Source organism: Alosa pseudoharengus, unplaced genomic scaffold, assembly GCF_046254945.1.
Source record: "Alosa pseudoharengus isolate Yale_2024_CS ecotype anadromous, Long Island Sound unplaced genomic scaffold, YU_APseudo_1.1 YU_APseudo_1.1_scf_20, whole genome shotgun sequence".
NCBI classification, from domain to species: domain Eukaryota; kingdom Metazoa; phylum Chordata; class Actinopteri; order Clupeiformes; family Clupeidae; genus Alosa; species Alosa pseudoharengus.
The window spans coordinates 19,884,983-19,904,359 of NW_027468664.1; the positions used below are offsets into that span (position 1 = coordinate 19,884,983).

At 40.4% G+C, this 19,377-nt stretch overlaps 1 protein-coding gene across 1 annotated transcript; it reads right to left on the reverse strand.

The window, feature by feature from the left end:
• Positions 1-567: 567 nt before the first annotated feature.
• On the reverse strand, positions 568-18,071 carry LOC143136230 (uncharacterized). The gene is made up of 3 exons (XM_076296825.1): positions 17,760-18,071; positions 6,094-6,327; positions 568-4,731 (listed from the first exon to the last, which is right to left on the reverse strand). Exons 1-3 carry the CDS (start codon positions 18,028-18,030, stop codon positions 1,589-1,591), a joined length of 3,648 nt encoding a protein of 1,215 aa, XP_076152940.1. The 5' UTR covers positions 18,031-18,071; the 3' UTR covers positions 568-1,588.
• Positions 18,072-19,377: the final 1,306 nt, after the last annotated feature.

Below are 19,377 nucleotides of genomic sequence, written 5' to 3' on the forward strand. Positions count from 1 at the left end.
GATACGGCATTCCAGAATATATTTTTCCCGGTGCCTTGGACTAGGACATTGCATGTGATGTAGACAGAATTTTGAGAGAGACGACCCGATGTAGACTGATTTGTTTTGTCTCAGTGAAATGCTATTTTGTGTTTTGACTTGGAAAAACACACTTGTGTTTGTTTTGATGTGTGTAAATAAACACTACTGTAATACTTGAAGTTTGGATCCCTGTATGTTTACAGAACTATGACAAAAGTATGACCTCAAACTGACATAGTCTACCTTGTGCACAGAGAAAGCAAAAGCCAGATGTGTTTTATATTCATACCATCAGTGTGTTGTTGGCACATTGTGTGCTTACTATTGTGATGGCTTGTGTTTACTGTTAGATACGAAAACACCATTTTTACGAAGGTGTGAAGAGTTAAGCAAGGTGTGTTAGCTTTTGCAAGAGAAATAAAATCTTTTGCTGATTGGGTGAGAGGTTTTGCCATTTGTGTGTAGAGTTTTGCAAAAAAAGCCATAGTTACAAAAAATGTGCTTAAGCAATCAGAAAAAACTGTAAAACAGTTTAGAAATCACAAAAATAGATTCATTTTCCAAAAACAGGCAGATCCAGGAAGGACAATGGAGTCCAGGCATACAATCCTAAGTTCCACACACTCTAGGCACCCAGTCCAAACAAGGCAACCTTGCATAACTCTGGACCAACTTTCTAAACTTCAATTCACAGTCTTAAACTTCAATTTACAGACTTTCCTGATTCCCTGGATCTCCAGCTCTTTCCTGTGCCTTCCATTGTCTCCTGCATTTCCAGTTTCTCCTCTCTTGAAATAAACCAGCCTTTGCTCACCAATTACCCAATTACGATGCTGGGCTAAATCATTGTAGAGGGGAGATGGTCTGTACCAATATCCCCACAGTTAAAATCTCCAATAGTATAAAAAGACACACACAAGACATAAACACCTACACAGCAATACAATGACACCCTTCAAACATATACTGTAAGTAAAAGGTGAGTGCATGTGAGTGTGGTTGCACAGTCTGTGTGTTGCACAAGGTAGTCCAAAGGGTATTGTAGGAGAGTGGGTAGGGGAAAAGGAGAGGGCTCCATTTTCACAGTAATGCTTCCTTAAACCCCAAAACTAGAATGAACACTGGGTAAATCATTCCACAAACGAGGAAGTACAAAAAATCTAGATTGTGTTCTCTTAGTACTGATGGAACTCTGACACAGCAGACAAGAATCAGAGGACCACAATGGTTGAATGGGTTAATAAAGCTGGATCATAAGCTTAAAATTGTGGAAATCCAGTAAGTGTCCTATAGGCCAGAGTGAGGAATTGAATTTATTTCCAGGAAGCCAATGAAGAGTTACTAAACAAGGAGTTACATGTACATTTTTTGGCTGATTTAAGACCAATTGCATCACTGCATTTCAGTGCACACTAGCAAGCAGCCCAGGTAACATTGTATGGGAATAGCCCTGTATGGAAAGAACCATGGCTTGCACTCTGATCTTGAGAATAGTGTGGGGTATAAATCGGTATGACTTCATGACTGAAGTTCTGTGTATCCCTGTATATTTATTAACAAATAATAATCAATCATCTGAGAATAATTCCCTCTCTCTCTGAACCTTTTTGAAGACTACAATTGCTGGGGCAAGGACTTCAAACACAAGCCTACGACAGAGTTCAGCAATATTCTCAAAGGAGAAATCATATCTGACTGGCTTCGTTTTATTCTCTGGAGAGAGCACAATTGTTTCACTAATGCCTGAAACTCCCATTTGATATTGCAGCTTCTCATAACAAGGTTTTCTCAGTTCACCACCCTTTTTATATACATCTACATTGGTTAGAAATATAAATTTACGGTCAGTTGTTTTGGGAACATGAAAAATTGTACATTGGTCTGCCACGATATAAGGAAATGTTTTATGTTCCAGTTTAGTATGCCATGAGATTCTATTTTTCAGATCCTCCAAGGTGTTCCCTTCTCTTTTATAAGTGTCTAACCATTTAACAAGGCGCTCTTTCTTCCATTCTTTCTCCAAATTAGGGTCTTTTCTTTTGTGTGGCCTTTTAGCTTTTTGTTTGTCTTTTTCATTTTTAAAAACACCTTTTTTGTTAACTGTTGAAACAGTTGATCCTTCCACAGATGGGGGTTGAGGCAAAGGGATTTTTTGAGCATTTTCCATTGGACTGTTTTTGGTCTCTGAGTTATGAATGGGATCTGAATGAACTCTCTCACTGGATTCTTCCAGCTCAACAGAGTCATAAACATTGCGTGAACATTTATATGAAGGGTCAAGATCATCCACCTCTGAATTTTCTTTATCATTTGTTCCATCTACTTCCATTTTGGAAGACTTGTCTGTTGAACCCCCCAAAACATCCTCTATGTTTCTTTGAACATTAGTGTCAATTTCTAAATTGTCACAATCTGAGGCAGACAAACTTCTATTTTTTGATGGAATGGCCATGTTATGAGAATATTGGCTCTGAATCTGCTTCAAACTGTCATGTATGTCATCAGGCTGATGCTTAGTTTCAGCAATGATACCTTCTGAAGCAACAGATTCACTAATTTCCACATCTTTGTCTAAGTTGTCCTCAGTTTGGAATACTGAGTCAGAAGTGTGGACAACAGCTGTGTGGGAACTTTTCTCAGAATTCTGGTTTGACATGTCATCAGTGTTTGCTGAATATGAATTTTGTGTAACATGTGGAATTGGAATTGTGTGATTAATCAGTGAACATTCAACTGAGGGGCATTTATCAACATTAATTTCTGTATTTTTTGCCTCATGGTCAAAATCCTTAGCCTCTGCAGCCAATGTCTTAATGGCTTGTGTTCTCATATGTGTTGTTGTGTATATTGTGTCTGAAGTCCCTGTAAAAACCATCTCTAAAGATAAATCATAATCTTTGGAAGTTTCAGTTTCAATGTTTTGAAGCACAGGATATCCATTAGCTTGTGTCTGTGCTTCTTTTGAGGTTGCATGAAGATTGTTGGATTCAAATCTGTCCCCCTTTATCAATACATCCTTGGAATTGGCATTGTTATCTTCATGACTACTATCAGGTGAACAGTGTTCTTCAATAGCTTCATGCTCACTTTCCCCATCATTATCCTCACTGCTATGTACATGCTTACCTGGGTTTGCTGAAGTGTTATTTTGTTCACTTTGAAACTGATTCCCACTATTTGTAAAGGGCTTTTCTTCTACATGACTATAGTCAGAGGCCCTGGCATCATTGTTTAGTCTGCTCTTCATTGCATCTGTAGGACTACTCTGACTAGGCTCTAGCTCCACTGCTGTATCTGACTGTGGGGTCTCTGTAGAATGTCCCTGATTTTTAGGTATAGTTGGCTCACATAGGCTTGCATTAACAAGTGTTTCATGCTCTGAACTCGGGGCATCTATGTGTTTATCAACCTTTGATGGTAGTTCATCAGCTAAATTTTCTTTATCATTTGTTCCATCAGCTTCCATGTTGGAAGACTTGTCTGTTGTACCATGCAAAACATCTGAATCTTCTCTGTATCTTTGAACATTGGTGTCCATTTCTAAATTGTCACAATCTAAGGCAGATGAACGTGTATTTTTTGCTGGAATGTTCTGTGAATCTTGGCTCTGAATCTGCTTTGAACTGACCTTTATCTCATCAGATTGATGCTCCATTCTAGCAATGATTCCTTCTACACTCATTTCGACATCTTTGTCTAAGTTGTTCTCAGTTTGAAAGACTGATTCAGAAGTGTGGGAAATGTTCTCAGACTGCTGGTTTGACATGACATCAGTGTTTGCTAAATATGAATTTTGTGTAACATGTAGAATTGAATTTGCGTAATTGATCAGTGAATATTCAACTATGCAGGGGCACTTATCAACATTAGTTTCTGTGCTATTTTTTGCTTCGTGGTCACAATCCGTGGCATCTATGTGTTTAGCAACCTTTGATGGTATCTCATCAGCTAAATATTGATGCTCAGCAGACAATCTATCCCTTTTAAGAGCAGAAGATACATCCACCCTCTTCCCCTCCTTTCCCTCAAGGCTGCTCATCTTTGTTGATAACGTTCCATAACTGTTGTTCATGGTGTCAAAAATACTTTCATGTCCACTGTCAGATAAAGGGTCCTTCTCAGCGGGTTTAAACTCATCTTTCTCTCCATTGGCTTCACTGGTCTGCATTCTCATGCATGGCTCACTTTTGGTTTGGTAACTCTGGTGGCCAGAGTTCATGAGGAACTCTTCTTTCAGATAACTGTGTTCTGAGTCCTGGGCATTACTGTTTAGGTATGAATCTTTGGCTGGAAATGGTAAGTTATTCTCTGAGGCTTGATGAGTGTGTTCCAAATCGTCATTTACTCTCTCACCAGGTTGCATTTCCACTGTAGTCTCAGTGTCTTCTAACGAGACATCAGATTCATTCAATTCTTTATTTTTCGTTTCCTTTTTCCCCCTGTTGTTTTCAAACAAATCGAAAACAATTGAAGGAAATATCTTTTGTTCTCCGGGTTCAAGGAATTCTTTCAGTCCTTGGTTGTTTTTGATTTTGGTTATGGTTGTATAACACCAGTTTTCCTTTATACATTTTTTGCTTCGCAATTCCCTCTCAATTCTGTCCATTTCTCCATCCTTGAGTTTGTTCTGTAGTTCAGACATCAGTGTTTCTGCTTTTTCAGGATTTGAAACCAACTCCTCTATTCTAGCAAAAGAACAGTTTTCCAGATCTGAAAAAAATGAGGGAAATTATAGGCAAAGGAATAAGTTGGAAATTCAAGCAAATTGTCTTGTGTAGTTCCATAGTTGTGTCTCATTTGCACTTTACCAGATCAGTAATTACAACAGGGAAGACTACAGCTCTGTGAATAAAAAATAGGTGACAGATATAATTTGGGTCGCTACAGTACATCTGCAGTATCTATACCTTTCAGCCGGGAAAGCTAGGAGCTGTCTAGGAGCTAGTTTGTTAACACAGTCATAGTTTCTGTCATATTTTCACTAGCAGCCAGATTAGAGTTAGCCTAAAGAAAGGCACGCTTGACCAATCAATTACTGGTAGGTTAGTTATTTAAAAGCAGCATATGAAAACATTCATACAGACTAAACACATTCTATGTATTTTTTGTAGTGAGTCAACACAGTGATTTACCTCCCTCATTTAGCCTCTGCAGTGACTTTCTTTGTTTGTGAAAATAGCCTAAAAGATCATTTGTAAAACAAGCTGTTTCTATCCATAGTTGTAGGAACTGTGTGCTGTGTTTGCCTGGTTCCCCATGTGCTTTGTGTTACCTGCCTGTCACCTGTCTTTGTCTCTGCCCCATCTCCTTATTTGGTCTGTGCTTCCTGTCTTGTTAGTTTTCCCTCCGTTTCTGCTTCCTCACCTGTTCCCTGTTATTGTCTCGTTGGTTTTGTCCAGTCCTCTGTCTTTCTGTTAATTGGTATGTGTATTTCTACCCTCCTGTTTCTCTGTTCCTTGTTGGCTCGTCTCTCTGTTTACGCAGTTGAAGTCCTGTCAGTTAGTAGGGTTGTCATTTAATAAAGTGAGTTTTTCTAATTTCTGCCTGGAGGAGTCTTGCACTTGGGTCCTATCCGCCAACCCTGACACATTGTGAGACGAAGATAAACCACCAAAAAGTGAGTTTCACCCCTTTTTACTCAATTTACTGGCATCCCTGGTAAAGTTATGTGAGGGTGCCTTGCCCTCGAGGAGATTTGTGTTGCCAAATTTATTGAGGCTTTCTTAAACCCAGATTCATGGGCAGAAATGCAATGTGTGTTCAGATTGCTTTTTGAATTTATCTGGTTCTAGGTGGTGCTCAGTTCCATGGCATCTCGATACTACTGGATGAGCCATTTATTATATCTTGCCCACTAGAAATCGATTGTTGTTGGAAACTGATGCTAGGACTACATCATATCAGAGAAACCCAACCAGTCACACCACATAAATGCTTAAAAGTCATATCTAAATCTATTTGGGACTGTTGAATGTAGGCTTGAACTAATGAATGTAGACTAATAAAATAGATATTCAAACTTTGTTTCCAAAGCCTTATTTGTCTTGAAACTATATAATGTATTGAACATACTTAAATGCTGCCTTTTCTCAAGCAGTCCTCCTGATCCAGTTGACGCTTGGCAATCACTGTGACCATCGACCCCTGCCCCTTCAACTGGTCTGGTCACTGTCCCGGAGACCTCCACTGCTCTTTCTCTTGGCCTTCCAGTAGAGAGGTGGTCTTGCCCATTGACCACACTTCCACTTGCTCCAGGCTGTGTGCAATCTGGCAGTTGCCCGTCTCTGCTGTCTCGTCTGCTGAGTTCTGTTGAAGGAGTACAGGACAGAGTTTGTTGAAGTACATAATCAACTCAATAGTCACCATCAACTGGGACTATATTCACTACTGATGTGACAATGTGATCCACCCTGCACTATATATTTAATTAATATTTCCGTGATTCTTTATATGGCCTTATAAAAGCCCTTCATCTTTATTGCAGTTTTAGACACATTCTTTTTCCAGATGTACTAAGTGTACCATGGACTCATGGAGCAAATCAGTTATTGCTCTGGTAGCTGGAAAAGACTGAATGAATTTTAAAGGAACACGCCACCCAAAATCAGTAGTGATATATGTTCTTACCGTAACTTTCACGAGTTGAGTCGTACCTCTCCCGCGTCGGTAGGTGCACTCAAACGCGCGGCGCGAATGTGTTAGCATGTTGCTATGCTAGCGGGCTCTGCCGTGGCCGTAGAGAGAGGCACATAGCAGTATTCAAACACCTCCACGTTTTACCTACTTAAATACAGTTGCACGAGTAGTTGATGAAAACTGTTAGGGCACACAACATGAAACGTGACGATTTTCCAAGCGAATAAACATGAGAACTACAATGTGTGGCGCAATAGCACTTGGGAGTACTTCGACCTAGCGTGGTAATATTATTAACACCTAATTGTAGATCCTATCCACCACAGAGTTTAGAATCCATGCTGGATCGACCCTCAGCCTCTCCCTCCCCTCTGAGCGAGAGAGAGGCACACACACTAGAGATGCGCTGATGGGCTATTATTTCAACCATAACTGCATAGCAAAACTTATCATCCATCAGCCATCCATCAGCACCAAAGTTTGTTGACCAATTTTCAAAACTGCACCTGCCCACCATCCGCTGGTTGTTTTAATGTAGGCTATATGGGTGATGCAGCGCTGCTGACGTGAGGCTAGAAAGCCCTTGCCTGTTCTAGAAAGACTGATCTAATGCAGCAAATATATTAAAAGGCAAAAGTCGTACATTGGCTAGGCCTATCCCCAGAATATCAGCAGCAAACTCAGTCTCTGTCGCGCAAAACAGTCTCCAAATAAAACGCACATCGGCCTGTTGCCTATTCTGCCAGCTTGTGACAATATATCGTCCAAAATGCTTGATTGCATTCTCCACATTTTTAGCTACATTTTCATGTACCACATCAGCATTTTTGTTCAGTGAATCTTTTGTAAATTGCTTTACAATTACCGTCGGGCCCTTGTCAGCCGACTTCGGCTTGCCTCTTGCCATATTCACTCCTTGTCTTCCGATGTCATTTCTGAGTCATCTACAGATGTTCACCTCCCTAAATAGAACCAACTTCAACCTGTGTTATATCCTAGATGAGACTGCCTGGGTTATTTTGTTTAGATATTAGCCTATATATAAAACACATAATTGTAGCCTACCATTCAGGGAATAGGCATTTAAAAGAGAGACAGAGAGTGATATGACTCAGAAATGACATTGGGCGATGGCAGTGCGAGATGTTCAGAACGTAAGAGCTAAAACTTCTACAAACTCACTAACATCCACAGCGGAAAAAGAAGGTAAGAAAAATTGTCGGAAAACTTAGATGTGTAAGGCAAGCAAGCAAGTTTGGCGGTTGTTACTAAAAATGTGAACATGCACGTTGCATTGTTGTGCGGTGGACTTTCAGAATGAATGGAGTCGGAGTTTCTTTAATATCGAGGCGTCATATTTGTCCGATGGCCTGCTATAAAATGAATTGCGATGTCTGTCTGAAAAAGACGCGCTCGTGCAGTCAAAATGAATGGGAGTCAACCGGACATAACAGTGTGTAAAGTAGCCTATAATGTAAATGACTTGTTATTTTATCAAGGATTTCTTTCTTTTTGCAAAAAATAAAGTACAATAGGCATTAATTAGTAGGCCAGGAGCATGCTGAAATTATGTGGCAAATTGCGTTTTTTATTACAATGATAAAATTGTAAAAGGACGTGACCGAAGCTGAGGCAAGCCAGGCAATAGGCCTATAGGCCCGACGGTAATTGTAAAGCAATTTACAAACGATTCACTGAACAAAAATGCTGATGTGGTACATGAAAATGTAGCTAAAAATGTGGAGAATGCAATGCAATCAAGCATTTTGGACGATATATTGTCACAAGCTGGCAGAATAGGCAACAGGCCGATGTGCGTTTTATTTGGAGACTGTTTTGCGCGACAGAGACTGAGTTTGCTGCTGATATTCTGGGGATAGGCCTAGCCAATGTACGACTTTTGCCTTTTAATATATTTGCTGCATTAGATCAGTCTTTCTAGAACAGGCAAGAGCTTTCTAGCCTCACGTCAGCAGCGCTGCATCACCCATATAGCCTACATTAAAACAACCAGCGGATGGTGGGCAGGTGCAGTTTTGAAAATTGGTCAACAAACTTTGGTGCTGATGGATGATAAGTTTTGCTATGCAGTTATGGTTGAAATAATAGCCCATCAGCGCATCTCTAGTGTGTGTGCCCCTCTCTCGCTCAGAGGGGAGGGAGAGGCTGAGGGTCGATCCAGCATGGATTCTAAACTCTGTGGTGGATAGGATCTACAATTAGGTGTTAATAATATTACCACGCTAGGTCGAAGTACTCCCAAGTGCTATTGCGCCACACATTGTAGTTCTCATGTTTATTCGCTTGGAAAATAGTCACGTTTCATGTTGTGTGCCCTAACATTTTTCATCAACTACTCGTGCAACTGTATTTAAGTAGGTAAAACGTGGAGGTGTTTGAATACTGCTATGTGCCTCTCTCTACGGCCACGGCAGAGCCCGCTAGCATAGCAACATGCTAACACATTCGCGCCACGCGACAGAGCGTTTGAGTGCACCTACCGACGCGGGAGAGGTACGACTCAACTCGTGAAAGTTACGGTAAGAACATATATCACTACTGATTTTGGGTGGCTTGTTCCTTTAACTGAATGTTACAGGTAGGTGCTTGTAGGTCTGTTATTTTTCACTGGGAAAATGAAAAACCCATGAGTCCAATTCATTTTTTGCTGTTTTTGACAGGGATGAATTTGAGGTAGTATCTTTCTCTTCTTGTTTTGTTGTGTGTGTGTGTGTGTGTGTGTGTGTGTGTGTGTGTGTGTGTGTAGATTCACATGCTGTGTAATGTCAACAAAGGAAAGGTATAGAGCAATCACTTTTTTATGATCTGTCCTCATGCATCTTCCTCTGGAAGCATTCCCTCATTATCACTCAACATTGGAGCTGACCGCTTGTGCTACTGGTGCTATTGTTATACCAGTCTCTCTACTGCGCAAAACTGCAGGTATCAGTCTACAGCTTCATTAGCATAGATAAATCGATATTATGAGAAGCTGAAGTAGCTGCCATTGAAACTTTCTTTCTCAACAGTGAATTTTAAATTGTGAATCTACACATCTCAAGCACGTCTTGACTCTATAAACAAACCTCTCGACTGTTGTAGAAAGAAATGGCTGATCTTTAATGGATTATCTACATTGCCCATTATCAGCAACCATTCATCAAATGTTGCAAAGGCACATTCTGTTTACTATTCTGATATTTTAAAAAGCTAACTGAGAACATTGGAGAGCCCTTTTGCAATGATGTAAGCACATAATGTAGAGAACTGCTTCCCTGATTAAAAAAACAATGCAACTGATCTCAGCTGGTATTATTCAATTTATTTTAGATGCACTTGTACATCCTACAAACCTGTAATTTATTTCAAAAAGTGAATCTTTCAGATTCATTAGATATAAAGTGAAATATTTGAAGCTATTTTTTGTTTTAATCTTGATGATTACGGCTTACAGCTCATAACAACCGAAAAATTACTATCTCAAAATATTAGAGGTTATAATACCTTTTGAAAAGAAATGAACTAATCTGACTAATTTGACTAATCTAAAATAGTTCCTTTATACATCCAATACTTGGTTAGGTTGCTTTTGCACAAATTACTGCATCAATGTGGCGTGGTATGGAGCCAATCATCCTGTGGCATTGCTGAGGTGTTATGGAATCCCAGGTTGCTTTTGTAGGGCTTTAAAGGAAGCCACCGTTTTATGAAATTGGGTTATACACCATTTCCCCTAGAGTTAAGTGGGCAAAGCATGTTTGTCTCGGTGCACGCATTGTCTTAGTCCAGCAGCGCCGCAGGTATCTTAGCTTAGTATAGTGAATGGATTTTTTTGTCGCCAGATAGCATGTTGTGAGTAAAATAGTGAGCAGAAAAAAATCTTCAGATTTCAGCATCGCAGACTCTAGAAGTTATACTACAAATGATTTTTCTGTTTTGGTACAGGACATCCTTAGAATGCAACATATTTAACAATACAGTGTTAGGGACAGATCAGATGGACAGAGACTTGAGACTTTACTTGGACTTCCAAAAAATGACTTGTGAACATCTCTGATTTACAGTGAGTACAAATGGAAATGCAGATTAAGACGAAGCCATTTCCTTGGCAGATATTGACTTGGGACAATATTGGGGCGAAGCACAAGCGAAGCACTGCAGTTATCACACAACACCCGAGTACTGTACCTAGGTACCTAAGTGCATAGGTTCAGTATAGTGGTCCTAGCCTGTATGACACCTTGGGCAACCATCCCCTCAAATTCTGGTCGACTTAAAGGGAAACTTGGCAGGATTTCCCCCTCTGCAGGATAAATTGTGCATTATGCTATTTCAAACTGTGGGAAAAGGTAAAGATAAAGCACATGGATTTGTTTACAAGCTAGCGAACGGTTAGCATAAGTTTGGCAGAACTATGTGGATGTTACAAGGTAAGAAACACGCTTTAAAACGAGTTTCTTGTTTCTCACTTCTCTTTCCGGGACGGTAGTCTCAATGTTGCAAGGTTGGTTTTCCGCCTGGGGACGCTAGGCGCAGCAGGGAAAGTCACCATTTTCACCGGAACAGGTCATTTAACCATCCAAATGATTTCTAAACGGGTTTATTACGTTGAAATAGATGCCAAGTTCCCCTTTAAAGGGATATTCCACCATTTGGGGAATTACGCTCATTTTCCACCTCCCCTCCCATCCCCACCTCCCCTGAAGATAAAAGTGGTATTGTCAGACTCAGAGAACGGCTGGATGAACTGGAGAAAGGTAAAAATTAATTGTTTAACTCGAGGAGAGGTGGAAAATGAGTGTAATTCCCCAAATGGTGGAATATCCCTTTAAAAATATTGTCTTATTATAATAATAGCATAGGTATACTGTACTATTGCGTTATAGTTGTGCGATATTCCCCGCTCCAGGGAGAAGGTGAATCCCCGGCCAGCCCTCCTCCTTCCCCTTTTCAACTTCTGTGTGTCAGACCTTCTCAGCAGCAAGCACAGGCGCCTGCAAAGTAGCCTGCCCTTTCATGGAATTCTCACACGTTCTATTATTGACATCAGCTGTTCCTAGAAGGTTTCCGGTTAACAATGCTGATTATTTGTAATGGTAGGCCCAGAGCCTATAAGCAGAGAATTTCTAATGAAGAGACACAGCACTCAAAAAATCCTCCATAGAAATGCATGGGGTTTGATTGTAACGCCGTTGTCTACACATATCACACTCCTTGGCAAAACGTTGACATGTGAATACATTGAGCCAATCATGTGGTGTGATGTGAAGACATGTGCCAATCATGTGTTGTGAACTCGCCGAGTACTACTGTATGGTGTCGTAAAGCCTTGCACACGCGCATTTCTGCCAAATAGGATGCCCGATGAGTGTCCAAAAAGCGTTGCAATATGGCCGCCGAGTGGAGGGACTTGCCTAAAAGGACTTTACTACAGTATAAGGCTTTGGGTAGGCCCAGAGCTATAAGGCTCTGGGTAGGCCTAACCAGAGCCATATAAAGGTATATCGCACAACTATAACGCAATAGTACAGTATATCTATGCCACCCCTTATCCCGTTGTGCCACTTGTGCCGCTTCTTGACATGGGTTTAACGACTTCTAAAAATTGTGTAATGCACTTGTAACGTCGGTGTCTTCCGGACTGAGTGCTAGCCTCCCAGAATGCAATGTGTGTGAGTGCTGGTTTGTGTAATGTTGGTTTTAGTGAGTGTAATTGCGTTTACCTTGTCATGTATGTGTTAGCTTGTGTAGTCTTTCTTTAGGTTGTACCTCATGTGTTTTACCCGGTGTATTGTATGTGACTACCCTGTTCGTGTATCGTGCTTGCTTTATTGACTTCCCTTGTGTTTCCTATGTAATGGTGTCTTGTTCTTAGTCTAAGTGTATGAGTGATTCCCACTTCCGCGAATAAACCTTTGATTGGACAATTGTGTGTGTCGCATCAATCGTTACACACTTTTATATTAATGGTAAGGTACTTTACAATTAGAATTGCTTGGCAAGCAGCTGCAGTTACTTCTGTTTAATGCGGTATTGATTTCCATTGGTTAATGTTTTCAATAAAAAGCAACCTATCTACAATGAACAGAGAGAGAGTTAGATACAGTATGGTGGGGAAGCAACAAGGGCACCAAGCTTCTCGTCAGAGGAACTTGAAGTTTTGCTGGACGAGGTGAGCTTGCACAAGGTGACACTGTTTTCCAGCTTTCGGAATAACTTGTGCAACAGCAACAAAAAAGAGCTATGGAGTGACATGGACTACACGGCTCCGCGGCCGGCGCCGTTTTTGATTCAATACAAGGACACGTTGGATCGATGCCATAGGCCTAGTAGTTGGTCGCGGACACCACCATGCTTACCCATTTATAGATTTTAGCCATTTAGGGACCGTTAGTTATTTATAAACGGGATCACCGGAGGGATTTTGAGTGCCTCGATTAAAAGTTGCATGACCCTCCCCTGCCTACAATATAATTTTCAACTACCCTCCAGCAGCATTTTCAAAAATGATATGACCCTCCCCGGCCAATTGTGATGTCTTCCGCCCACGCTATACGCGCTATGAAAACACATCAACATAAGCTACCGCCCTAAAACCAACCTCTGCTTTCTGATCTTACACATCACACTTCACCAAGATGGTGGCCATTTCAGTAGATTTACTCACTAACATTGTTGTGGAAATACAATAAGCATGGAAACTAAATGCACACTTCCTGCAACTGCATTAGCCTACTTGAAAAGTTACTCCTCTAGTAAGTATTCACATGAAATAAAACAATAAAGCATTGAGACCATTCAACAAAGCACACTGGGTAATAACAAATTCAACACATGAACTTGTTGCTATGGACTCGTCTTTAGGTTTCCTCAGTCATTGTAAAGCTGTCGAAGCTGAACATTATCCAAAACTCAATTTCTCAGACGAGCGTCAATTTGGGAGCTTGCTACACTCCTTCCTTCTCAAATGACTTGAAAAGGCCGTTTGCACAATTTCACAAATAATCACAGGGACCGAAAAATACCTAACATGCAAACTTTTTCCGGGTTTATCATTTTAACGTTTCCCCGCTGTCTTGCCGTTTTAATATTTTCCCGTAGAATATCCATATTACTGTAATACTATCATAACATTAGTCCTGCATTCTGGCTGTCTCTGTGTTGTCCTGTTGTTACCCCTTGCCCTTCCAGTGTATTCAAATCATCGTTTTGCTTGCTTGAATGCGAACTCAGAGTGATGTTAACCTAGGCCTATTTAAGTTAACGACGTGGTTGTCGTGAGAACACGATTCATTAGCGCTTGCAGTGTTCGGCCGTAGGCCTACGTGCGCACCTGCCAGGCTACTCAGCTAGACAAAGAATTTACCCTGTATATTTACTCCAAGTTGGCCTACCATAACTTACCAACTACACTGTAGACCATAAACTGGCTATTTATATGACCAAATGTATTTGTTCAACTTTATGAAGCAGAATTACGCACTGCTACTTGGAACGTAACACATTTTTGTTGACAATATTGTACTCTTTACTCCGCTACATTTCTATCCATAACCGTGAGTACCCGTTACTTCTCCTAAAAAGAAAGGAAAAAATAAAAATCTTGGAAACCCTCAATTTGTTCTTTCCCTCTCAAACATGATTGGATTGCGCAAGCGCCACTGATTAGGACAGCCTATCAGCAATCACCTTCAGCTTTCCGCCAAAGTCAACTCCATAGTCAGATTTCGATAAGAGACGAAACCATGGACGAAACAATGGATGAAGACCAGGGGCGAACTGGGACCAAAAATCGGCCCTGGCATATTTGGCCCAAGCGGCCCTCAAATCAGTCGGGCACACCTAATTAAATACAAAATCTTTGCATTACCCTTAAATATGCCTATTTTCAGCTGTCATGGAGCACTGAAAGTGATGTAGGCCTCATTGGCTATCACTCTGACTGATCAGAGGTAGCCATGGAGCACATCTCCATATTCCAGTAGGCTATACAAGCAATTATTAAAGAAGAGTTTCTGCTTGAATTCAAAGTATCATTTCAAATTATTCAATAGGCTACATTTAAACTATGCTCAACTGACAGCAGCACCAAACAGTTACTGAAGCCTATGTGTAAAGAGCTAAATTAGGCTACCTAGATTGTCGTAGACATGAATTACTGTAGGACAACTGAAACAACACGAAATAAACAGGGCTGAGCTGGAAATATTTTATTCCTGTAGGCTATACTACCTTGCTGGTACATTTTGGAACAGTATAGCTACATTAACTAATTATCTTTCATGTCTTCCAGTAGCCTATCGTAGGCTATAGTTTACTGTATAGCTTGGTTGGCTTGTGCATGAATATGACTTGATGTTTTGTAGCCTACATTTCCGTCTACAGTCTTTACCATGATAACCCTTCCAAGATAGAACCCTTTCGACGTTCTACTTTGAGAGACCAACCATCACTCATCACAAATTCAATGTTGAATTTTGGGCGTCTGACGGAAACTGATCAATCTGACCAACAATTAACATCGATTTGACACTCTTTTGCTGTCCGGGTTTGCAAATCATTCATTTAGAACATTTAAGTTGCGCTATTTGTTATTATAATCACAGCACGGCCATACTATGTTATCATTACCATCATTAGGGCTACATTATCGCAATTAATAAGTCATCATAATCATCATCGTCAGCATGGCATGTCACACATAGCCTACCTGCTCCACCACTGAGTTCTTATCATGTAGCCTCAACTAGGCTCCACCACCTGCTCACTGTCCCTCTGCACTTGCTTAGGCTACATCCTCGTTCAAACTCAACGAACTTCAACATGCTGCTGACATATGCCAGCCTACTTGCAATAATGTATTTTTTAAGCTTCTACATTGGTGTTACTTTTGCACTATTGTCACTACAGGCACCCGCCGCAATTTCGTGTAGGCAACTTCGATTAACTTTTGATGCGCTCACAGAATCCTGGTTCTGAGCCAAAATGCGAGGGGTGGGGCCTGACGTGAGCTGTTATTGGATCAGTCGAGTGTCAATATGGAAATGTAACCAATGGGCCGCTGATTGTCATTCCTTTGGGCCGATCGTTGACCAAAATGATTACATTAAATTATATATATAGCCTATTCTATCGGCCCAAAAGGTGCGTCGGCCCACCGGGAAAATGCCCGGTATGCCAGATGGCCAGTCCGCCCATGATGAAGACGCAGCAGTTCCATCCCGGGAATGTGCCAACCTGTGGCCCCACCTCGCCAGACTATTTAAATTTTCTGAACAAGTTAATGATAGTTTTCGCTTCAAGTGTTTTAATTACAGAATAGTATTTTGCATTTGAAATACGTATTTTAAATACATGTATTAGAAATAGGGCCTACTGCCCATCCCTGGCAACATGGTAAAAAGATGAAAATGACTTGATTTTACTTTCAATTCCTTTTACATTCTCCAAGGTATTAACATTAACATTTTTCATAACTCTGTAGGACGTTTCTGTACATAAATGTAAGCAGTTTGGCAGTAGGCTATTAATGCAATAAACTCTTGATACTTAAGTACTTTTAAAAACAAGTACTTCAGTACTTTTACTTAAGTAGACATCTGACTGTTGTACTTTTACTTGTACTTGAGTAAAATTTAGCAAAGGGTATCTGTACTTTTACTCAAGTAATGAAGTTGTGTACTCTGTCCGCCTCTGCTGCCCATATGAAAAACCGCCCCTGCATATTGGCATATTTCCCCACACTCACACCAGCAGTTCGTGCTCTCATCCTCACGTCCTCAGACTGTTGAGCGGTCACGACCTCTTCCGCAACTTTTTCACAATATTCCATTTTTTTGGGAACACACCTGTAGGCCTATATCTCAATAGCCTTTTCCCAAATTGGCTTTGGGAAGATGTATAGGCTACTAGTCCATGCTCCATCTGTTATCAAGAATTAGGGTGACCAGATGAGATTGGCTGAAATTCGGGACGTCTGGTCACCCTATCAAGAATGCTCTGCTTCTCATCATTAGAGTAGCGAATGTTAGGCTACATTTCTCCATCACTTTGGATGGCCCTTCGCCTATCATTTACCTCTTTTCTCCCCCTACTCTATCCTCAACTGCCTGATTTCTCTCTCCTGTGTTGGATTTTTCAAAACAAAAAGTCTAAATAACCAAAATATCATTTGACAATAGGTTGTGGGCCATGCAGAGAATATCCATCACAACATTAATGCGTTTCGACTACTTTCTTTTTGACATGTCAGAGGCAGCCTATCTGCAACTATGTGTCACGTGACGGTGCGTTGAGGCAAGGATAATAATCTTGTCGGATATTTTAACTTAATAAATGAAACGAAACTTCAAGAGAGAAATTCCGAGCACATGACCTCGGTGTCCTCTGGTAGATATCCTACGGCAATGTCTGCAACTTCGCGTGTCATGTGACGGTAGCCTACGTTGAGGCAAGGACAATTGTCTCGTCCGCTATTTTTATTTAATAAATGGAGTGAAACTTGAAAGAAATACCGAGGACATGACCTCTCCTCTATGATAGATAGCCTACATACATTATGTAGAAATAACAATGTAAAGTGATACACAGCAATTTTCTAACCATGCTTCGCCAGTATGACAGACTAGCCTATTTCCAAGTTTGTCTCGCTAAGAAAATTGCTGTCTCAATTTAGCCTACGTTGTTATTACTCGTGGAAAATGGAACTCCGTTGGCATGTTCCCAACTGGCATGGCCTTTGTAGTAGGCTATGTTACACTGGTCAAATAGAATTCGTATATATTTGACTAATTTCAGTAGGCAATAGCCTACTGTTTGGCATACTTCAAACTAAAAGATGTTTCATACAAGTATAATAGCCATAAGTCACATATATCTAGTTATCTACCAATCCATGATAGGCTGTGTGCCTTTTCTTATTATACACAAGTGTTATGCTATTGCTGTAAGTCACTTTGGGCATGTCTGCCAAATTAATTAATGTCAAAGTAAATATCAAATGCATTTCCCCCCAACTCCCGCAGTGCAATTGTGTAAACATGGTTGTACTTTGATCACTTGAAAAAAGCCAAGACGAGCAAAAGCAAAGTACAGTAGCCTACCTTGATTCTTCATGATTGCTTTAAGGCCCGGTAAATGTTCTTGGATTTCTTCTTCAACTAGTAGTTGTAGGAATCCATCACCGTTTTTATTGCGTATCAGTGTATCCAGTAGTTTAATAATCTTGTCTTCTGCGTTTAGTATATTCATAAGATTAGTATAAGAATGGTGGTCTATGATGTCCCTTGCATCAACATGCTGCAAAATAAATGTGGCCTCTGTGGACAATACCTTCAGCAAAGCAGGCTTGTGCCTGCGGATAAAATCAGACATTTTCAGTGGTTTCAAATCAGTCCACTGACATTTCTTGACACTCTGTTGCTGTTCACATACATCCTGTTCAAATCCTGTGTGACAATCTGATGTCATTGTTGGGGGTGGAGTTTTGAAAAACCTGATTGGACAGTTCATTGTCAGTGTAACAGATGTTGATGTAAGCTACCGATATCCTGACAACTCTAGAGCCGGCTCTAACATTTATGTCCCATAAACCATAACCTCTGGTTTCTCTGTTACCCTGCCATAAGTGTAGGGAAGAAAACACAGTTTGTCAAGTAAACAAACAAAAACACAGAGGCATTGTCAAGTGATACAATACTTTGTCAAGTCCTTTATTTAAATATTTTGATGGTGCTTCCATGGAAACATGTGATGATGGGAAAGAACGAGGAGATGAGAGCGGACACCCAAGTAACCTCAAAAATGGTACACAGGACACCCAACACGTAGACCTCTAGCCAAGAAAATTTCCGGAAAGATCCCTTTATTCCTACCTTCTTTATTCCTATAATTACGCTTGATTGAAAAATTCATCTTTCTTTATCACAAATGACACAAGTGGTTGTTTTCTCCAACTCAGACAAATGAACGTGATCAGATGCATTTTGACATTTGGACTTTTTTTTCCATTCGGTTTTTCCTATGTTTATCTGAAGCTTGTTATAAAGACAAATGTTGAAGTGGCCAAGCATATAAAAGGCTGCATTATTGTTTAAGTAGCTAAAACATGATTTTAGTAATATCATCATAGTATCATTGAAGAATCATTACCAATCAGTAGGTCTGTGCAATGTTTTCCTTTGCATAGTAAGAGTTAGTTGTTTAATTATCCTTTAACATGCAGTAACCATGGGAAGCAGAGCAGTTGGGAAAGGGCTGCCCACTAAATAGTCTTGATCATGCAGCTCATAACAGACTGTAGTGTCTACCAACTGGTTTTGTGAGAACACTGGGCTAAAAGAGTAAGGTCAGCACTGACTCCTTATTACTCATGTATGTGACTTGTGTATGAAAGACGTGTGTGTGTGTGTGTGTGTGTGTGTGTGTGTTTCTGTCTAGGAGAAAGGTGTTAACACTGCTCATAAGTGTTCCCTTGCACGTTAGTCTATAACTGTTGGCCAAAATATTTCCCCTTTTTTTTCTTTCTGTCATTTTTGTTATTAATACAGCCAAAACACCTGCAAGACAACATGCTAAAATTCTAACAAAAAATGCAGAATTATGTAATAGTGTAAAATGATATGTTGAGATTCAGTAGCTGATCCATGTTCTCAATGTGACATTACAAGTTTCTTCCTTTAGGGACTTGCGTTGCTGACAGCAACGTTACCATGTAGGGTT

What these genes read in the sequence shown, in the direction of transcription:
- LOC143136230 (XM_076296825.1), bottom strand. Translation starts at nt 18,030, where the DNA reads ATGTCTGATTTTATCCGCAGGCACAAGCCTGCTTTGCTGAAGGTATTG. An exon ending in AGCAATCATGAAGAATCAAG is followed by an intron (nt 6,328 to 17,759) that starts GTAGGCTACTGT and finishes CTCCTTCAACAG; the next exon opens with AACTCAGCAGACGAGACAGC. An exon ending in TGAGAAAAGGCAGCATTTAA is followed by an intron (nt 4,732 to 6,093) that starts GTATGTTCAATA and finishes CATTTTTTTCAG; the next exon opens with ATCTGGAAAACTGTTCTTTT.